The sequence below is a fragment of the Gavialis gangeticus genome, unplaced genomic scaffold, assembly GCF_001723915.1.
Source record: "Gavialis gangeticus isolate Ggan-Ray unplaced genomic scaffold, GavGan_comp1, whole genome shotgun sequence".
In the NCBI taxonomy this organism is placed as follows: Eukaryota; Metazoa; Chordata; order Crocodylia; family Gavialidae; genus Gavialis; species Gavialis gangeticus.
The window spans coordinates 163,904,379-163,912,071 of record NW_017728992.1 but is presented as its reverse complement, the minus strand read 5'-3'; the positions used below and the strand labels follow the sequence as shown (position 1 = coordinate 163,912,071).

Sequence of the window (7,693 nt, the reverse complement as noted above, 5' to 3'; positions counted from 1 at the left end):
ATGTGGGTGCAGCAAAAGAATGTTTAAGTTTGATGTTTAAAAGACTGGTATTTCATCTACCTGTGAAATGAATCCCAAGACAAGTTTCTTTTTGCTAACACTTGACAGACATCCATTAAAATGTCTTAAACATGTCTGTGAAGTTCTCTGTAACCAACACACTATATTAAAAAGTAATCTCTCTCTACACTAGCATATATCAGTTTGGAGGAAGAAATAAGGCTTGACTAATTTAAACAGAAAAAGAAGTTAGAAAAGCAGGCAGCCAACTGATACTGAAGTCTGTGCATTTAACTGAAATTTGTTTAAAATTATAATGTTCTTATTTCAAAGTAAAGACAGATGAAGATAAGGAAACCTTCAGGTTCCTGTATATATCCAAACAGCATTTTATCACGATGATCTGAGCCTCTGCTGGCCCAACATTACCAAGGAGACAGGGTAGAGATGCACCTTTATCAACTAACTAATATCTATTTTATATATATTATGTTATATAGCTTTAAAGCCTAACTTTAGAAAAAGATGAAACACGTGATGGAGAAGGGGAAGAACTCATACACAAATAGATGTCGCCTCACCTTTAAGCATTATGGAAGAATTGAGCCTTTAAAGAAATAGAAATAAATTAAGTCATAGCTTTGCAGCTGGAGTTTGGAGGGCATTTTGAACCCTGGGGCGAAATAAAAAAAAAAAATGTAATGAAAATGATTATGGCTGGTTTAGTGGTTAGTGTGGTTGGGAGAAGTAGATAGCTGTGGTAATCTGAAGTCATAAGGCAGGACAGACACGCACCTTTACAGACTAAACTAAGATACACATATCACATGCTTTCACAAATCAAGTTCACTTCATCTTCCCTTTCTCCACCATCCGTTGCAACTTTTCTGAAGTCGGACTGCAACTTTACCCTGCAGCTTTGGAGAGGGACTATTTTTATTTGTTCTGCTATGAGAATAGGTTAAAATATCACCAAAACAGGATGGCAGAGAATAATTTTCACCATTCACTTCAGGATCATTATAAAAAACCATTAAGCTCCTTTTTGGAACCAGGTTGCTGAAACAATACAGCTTCCAATCAAATCAGGGACACGTCATACCCAAGGCAAAAAGCCTCAGCTGCTAAGTAGTTTAAATTATGTGGAGGTTCAATGCGTATTGTTTTAATAGAGCTGTGTACCTTGCAAGAGAAATAGGGAAGTTATCACAGAAGGAGACCAGACAGCAGAAATCCCAGGACACAGCCTGGACAAACACTTGGAGGTATGGCCCTGAATAAAACCTGGAGAAAGCTTGTTGGGCAAACACTGGTTGAAATAATTTTGAACTGCAAGCAAAGACACTAGACCTTATTTTGTCCTACATTCAGGAAAAGAAATGTGTTTATAAAAACAAGATTGCAGACACCTGACTCCATCACCAATTTAGCTACCTAGTCAAGTCAAAAGAGGTGGCAATAGTACCGAACTAACTCTTATATTCAACAAGAAACCACCTTGCTCAGTACATGAAACAAATACTCATACTGAGATCAGCAGACAAGAGATGGAGGGGAGACAAAGTTCTCTCAATTTGAACAACAAACCCCTCTACTTATCACTCCTTTGGGGTAATTTCTTCCTTGTGAGAAACCATCACAAAAACTTGAAGGATCTAAAGGCTAAGTCACATGACTCCCACTGACTGGTTTAAATCATTCTGTGCATAATGGAAGCAATACAATATATACCAGAAGCTATACAAAATAAAAACTGTATTCCTAGTGCCAGGAGTTAGCTTTCTTTGCATCTGGCCTGATGTGGACTGCTGCTTTATAATTTCTCAGAAGTGCACATATTCGAAGCTAGTACTCACTCTTAGTGGACTAGGAGTTTCAATGCCCATTTCTTTTTAAACTGAAAACCTGACAAGTCTGCTCAACATCTATTAGACAGAACCTACTCAGCTATAAGGGTGCCTATAGACATGTATGTGGGAATGGCGTTCTGGTTACACTGAGTCTGCTGGAGCGTGCTAATCAGTGTGCTCCAGCAACCTCCACATCTTGTGTATTCATGCTCCCTGCACTTAAAAATGCTGGTGGGGGTGCTTTAACTAAAGCTCATTTCCTGCCGCTAGTTTAAAGTGCAGGGATACTGAAAACGCAATACACTACGAGCGCTTTAACTATAGCTGCTCTTGGAGCCACTTTAATTAAACACCCTTGGTTCCCACCTTTGGAGCACGTGTAAACAACACTCCAACCATGCAACTGACCTACCTTCCCTTACACACCTCTCATCATAACTTTGATCCAGATTATTAGTGTTTGCTAGTAAAGGAGAATTAAAAAAAATCCTCAGAACTGTAACACTAGAGACAGATACCGGATTTACCAAAGTTAATTTGTAGATAATTTTTTTCCCCTCAGTGACAATAAGCTTTAGTGCTGTAAGCTCAATACCCCTGCCTCCATTGGTACTGAATTAGTGACTGAAAACTGCAGTTTCTATACAAAACCATATATGGAAACAGTCATTTGGAAGCAATGAGCCCTTTCCCATAGGCAGTAAAGAGGAGATATCATACTGCTTTAGATGTAGGAGGAAGACAAGCCCCTTCACAACAATTAGGTGCTATTTTATAGAAATGGCTGGAGGTTTCACATAACCACAAAATAATCTATGTATAAATACCAAACACGAGCAATGAGCAGTTTCAGTCTCTCCTGACACTTCCAAGAGTTAGGTTGCAACTGTGGCCCTTTCAGAGCAGTTGTATACACAGTCATAAATAGAACTTGGTTAGACAAGTAAAATCTGCTCAAGTATTTCCTCACAATGCAAGTTTTTTATTTTGCCTTGCATCAAGTACTTGCATTAAACTCAAACTGCAGTTCTATAGCATTATATGCAGCACATATCAATAATCTTTATATTAGCTATACTACTTACAGGTTCTATGATTATATGTATTACAATAAGACAGACAAAACATTTGCACAGGTATTTTATTTTTCCTGTGGATGGTGACAGTGCTTATGGATTGTAATTTAAAACATTCAGAAAGCACAGATCATATCAATCTCACATACTTTACATCACAATTCAACAATGTTTACACTTTTGTATCTACTAAATCAAGTGAACAAAATGGCATAAGTGTTTACGCTATCTTTCTCTGTAAACAAGGCTTTTTATGAACAATGGTAAATGGAATTAATACACATCACCATACGAAAGAGGAATGACCCTTTTCTTTAAATAAATGCCTCTGTTTATATAAATACTCTGATTCTCTCAATATACATTTACAGCCCTGATCAATTAAAAGCAATACCTACACTTTTCTTTAAAAGAAAATGTCAAGAGATGGACCACTATAGGAAATATTCATCTAAGTAAAGGGAAAATGAAGCAAGCATAGGATTAAGAGAGTTAGAAGTATCCTTGTACTTCAGTCTCACTTCTGTTTACACCAACACTATGGACAGAATTGTCAGGGTATGGAACCGTTTACTTGAATTCCAACAAATTGCAATCGATCTTGTAGTACACGTATGGGTAGTATTCCTGTTGACTGAGGTTTAAGCCTGGAATATCCATAGTTGCCTGTGGAATATATTTAAAAAAGAAAAAAAGGGGGAGAGGGAGAGATTACTAAACTTTTACAATGTAACTGGTTAGTTTCTCAGAAGATGACATGTTCAAATAAACATTTAAGATGCATTAATCTCATGTGATACCTCAAAATTTTATTCATGCCAATTTGAATTTTAAAACCTTTGATGAAGTTTACAGAGCTAGAAAGCAAAAGGGGAAAAAAGTAATTCAGTTATCATATCAAAGCTTCCTAAAATGGAAAGTCAGCAGGAAAAAAAAAAATCTCCCTTGGAAATCATGGTAAGTTTGCAAGTAAAGAATATGCTATTTCATATGAAGTGACTGTTGTTACCATAATACCACCCGAGGCAAAAACTGCAGTTATTTCCTTTCTCTCTCTACTGTAGCATTTAAATAGTTTTCATGCATTAATACCTACACAATTCTGTACTGAACTATTTTCCCTAAGCTAAAAATATTTAAGCAATACGTTTTTTCTTAAATATTTTCAAGTGTTGAAATCCAGAGGAGAATCTGAAAAGGTAGCACAGGAAAGTAAGTAAGTGAACATATCTAACCTTCATTTATTTGACTAAGCTGTTATAGTTTTAAATTTGCGGGAACTTGAAATTGTACTTTGAGGAAAAATTCAACTGTTTCAAAATGCTGGAAGTTTGTTGGAAGATACAGGCTGAATAACAAGTATTTTTAATAATTCTATCAAGCCAGGGATTGGACCATGTTATTGGAGAAGAGCAATTTTTGTCATTTATATGGGGAATAAAGTGATCCTGGAAACAAATGGTTTGTTAAATCAGACATGAACTGAACAGCGTGCAAAATTTAAGAAAAGGATAAAGACCTAGAGATAGAAAACAAAATGCAATATAAGTTTACCAAAGGTAGATCATGCCAGACTAACCCAATATCTTATCAAAGTTTTTTCAGGACAAGGGAAATGTGGTGGATCTCATCCTTCTGGACGTCAATAACATATTGAATATGCTGCATGAAAAGTTAGCAGCAGACCTGGAGAAAATGGGGATTGATACAACTGTGAAGTAAGAAACTGGCTAAAAGAAAGCATTGGGTTCCTTAAGGATGTGCACTGGAATCAATCCTGCTCAAGACTTCCACTAATAGTATCAGTACAAACAAATGTGGATATTATGATATAGTTAACAGATAACCCAACGTTGGGAAGCACTGTCAATACAGAGAAAAATCAGGATATCACACAAGGATAACTGGATCGCTTAGAAGTGTAGAAGTGGGACAAAATTCAATAGTGCAAGGTCATGCACTTGGGAAACAATAAAAGGAATTTCTGCTATGAACTGGAAGCGCGCAGCAGTTGGAAGTGACAGAGTACCCAAAAGCCCTATATAAAACTTAATCATCCAGCGATTAACTAATAACCACCAACATAATGCATCTGTGAAATAGCACAGGTGATCCCAAGGGGCATCTGGAAAGATGGAAAGTATTTATGCTAATGATTCTGAACTAGGGTGCTAGGGCACCTTGAGGTGCTTTGAGATTCTTTGAGACATTTACAAAATAAATCCAGCATATTAAAATCATGGGTTTTTCAGGGTCCTGCACATATTAGCACTGTTAGATGTGTAAACACTATTCACAAGATAAATCCAGAGATTTCACGTAGGAATTCATAGTGTTAAAAAATTTCTGCCCTGTTGTGTTCCAAGTTCTTTCTAACAAGAATTTCTCCACTATTTTTCTGAAGTCAAACAATAGGTGAATATCAAGAGCTGGCAAACAAAGTTCTTTGAGTAAATGTGATGTCTTTTATTAGACCAACTAAATAGTTGGAAAAGTTGTTCTTTGCAAGCTTTTGGGAACAAACACCCTTCTTCAGGCACAGGGAAGAGTCTGCTGTTGTGTGTTCTCCACGCCCCCAACCAAGAGCTGGCATTTTGAAGGGTGCCTAAAGTCTAAAAAAGTTGAGAACCACCAGTTTATGCCATTATACAAGGCACTAGTGAGGATACTATGAATACTTCAAAGCATCCATGTTCAAAATGACCTGCAACAGGTGCTAAGAAGGGCTACTAGGATAATCAGAGGACTGGAAAGCCTCTCATGGAGGGGAAACTAAAATGCCTTAATGAAGCCTAGCAAAACTCCTTAACAGTAATATAACTGCTCTCTAGGAAAAGAGCAGGGGAGAAGCAGGAAAAAGAGGTCAAATACTAAGAAAGGGAAAAATCTGTTAAAAAATAAAATAAAAAACACAGCTTAAGGACAATGTTACCATCAAAGCAAATAGGTATAAAATAGCCATGAATAAACTTCATCTTGAAGTTAAACAAAGGTTTATAACCAAAGGAGTTAAAGCTGTGCAGAGTTTTCCCATGGGTTGTTTGCCTCCACTACTCCCAAGATGGAACATGCCAGTTTTTATGAAAGGGATGATGTGACATGATTGCTTACAAGAGCAAGGACTGGATTCTGACCGAAGAGGTTCACTAGTCCCGTTCACCTAATCTGTAGAACTAAATAGGATGTTCTCATCCCGACTGAGGTTTTTCTCCCCCGCAAAGTTCCTTATTACTGGCAGGACTGCATTTCACTTATGTTTTGCCTCTTAAGACATTTGTTTATTTTCAACTGTTTGTCACAAGCAACAGAGGACAAGACAGAATAAGTTCAATATAGACAGCATCAATGAAAGTCTCCCTGCCAAAATACTTGAAGTGTGGCATTTAAGGACCTCCAAAGACAGTGGAAGGGTAATTATAAGCACATCCATCCCACCCATAATTGCAGAAGGGTTTTTTGTTTAGTTTTTAACAAAAAGCAATCCCTCAGAGATACCAAATCCTGTATCTTCTTTTTTTTCCCCTCAAAAAGTACAAAATGAACAACTAGGAAATTTTAGCTTAAAATTAGGCTAAGGCACTCTTCTGCTGACCTGATGGATTTGGCACAACATTTCTGCAACTGCTTCCTACTGTGTCATTCTGTAATAGCTCTGAGCAGTTGCTTCACAAACTGTACAAAGTGTATTGGGCCCACAGTACCCCCCAGGTATTGAGTAAGAGTGCCCCAGTTGATGTCCTCTTTTGCAAAAACCTAGTCAAAGTGCCTGAAGAATTCCTCTGTACCATGGCTGTCCAACTGGTGGCCTGTAGGCCACATGTGACCTGTGCAGAGTTAAGTTGTGGCCCCTGGGCTCTGTTGCAGTTGGAGTCTCCAGGCTCCCCCTCTGTCCTCCAGCTTTTGCCGCTTGCTCCACAGGATGGGGCAGTGCAGTAGGGCACGCCTAGTAGAGCTAAAAGTGAGCTCAGGGCTATGAGGCTGTGCAGTACAATGCTGGGGTGGGGAACAGCAGATGTGAAGTACCCCAGGGGTGGAAAAGCAAGCATTCTGTACACCAGTGGAGGTGGCCTTCTTACACGGAGCAGCAAAAGCAGGTGGGGCGGGGGGCACAACAGGACTCATACAGTGTAGCACGATGGGAGGGAGATGTGCGTGCAGCCCAGGGCGATCCCATGGTTCTCACTGATGCAGCCTGTGGGTGTGCCGCCTCTGGGATGTTCAGGTGCTTAGGTGGACAGTCCTGCTCTGCATTAATGCTGTATATGACTAAATGGTTCTCTTCCCTGAAGGAGAGCAAAGGAGAGTGGGAGAGTTTAAGATTCTGGCTCCTGCAACATCTTTTATTACTACTCTGAGGAAGCCTCTGGATCCTATTTCATGTGAGGCAGTAGTCAAAAAAAAAGCCTAGAAATCTCCATTTCCTTAGGGACATTCTAGAGGATTAAACATGTACCCTGTGATAATTACTGTCCTCCCTTGGTTAAATAAAAAAAGTTTAAGTAACATTAAACTAAATGCGAGTGGCAGATGAACACTGTAAGCACCAGTTACAGATGCACTTACATCAATGATTGCTGCTGCACTGCTATCAAGGTGTTTGTACAAGTCATACAACACCTCTCTCAGTTTCTTCATTGTTTTCTTATTGGGTTGAAGGAGCATTGCCTGGAAGTTAACTGGTAAACCATACCTGAGAGATCAAGCAGAAAAAAAAAAATGCCATAGGGCACAATTAGACTTTAAACTGGCATAACAGTCTATTCAATC

At 38.6% G+C, this 7,693-nt stretch overlaps 1 protein-coding gene and 1 long non-coding RNA gene across 2 annotated transcripts in view; one reads left to right on the top strand and one right to left on the bottom strand.

The window, feature by feature from the left end:
- Nucleotides 1–2,974: 2,974 nt before the first annotated feature.
- The window catches only part of ATP6V1C1 (ATPase H+ transporting V1 subunit C1), a 50,799-nt gene continuing 46,080 nt past the window's right edge, over nt 2,975–7,693 (bottom strand). Inside the window, exons 12-13 of the mRNA XM_019528046.1 lie at nt 7,490–7,616; nt 2,975–3,592 (exon numbers count right to left, since the gene is read on the bottom strand). Coding sequence (XP_019383591.1) covers nt 3,497–3,592; nt 7,490–7,616 — 223 coding nt within the window. The 3' untranslated portion in view covers nt 2,975–3,496. The remainder of the gene's footprint in view (nt 3,593–7,489; nt 7,617–7,693) is intronic.
- Nucleotides 7,481–7,693, top strand: part of LOC109305114 — a 5,331-nt gene continuing 5,118 nt past the window's right edge. The window contains exon 1 of the long non-coding RNA XR_002099560.1: nt 7,481–7,519. This is a non-coding gene — a long non-coding RNA (uncharacterized LOC109305114). The remainder of the gene's footprint in view (nt 7,520–7,693) is intronic.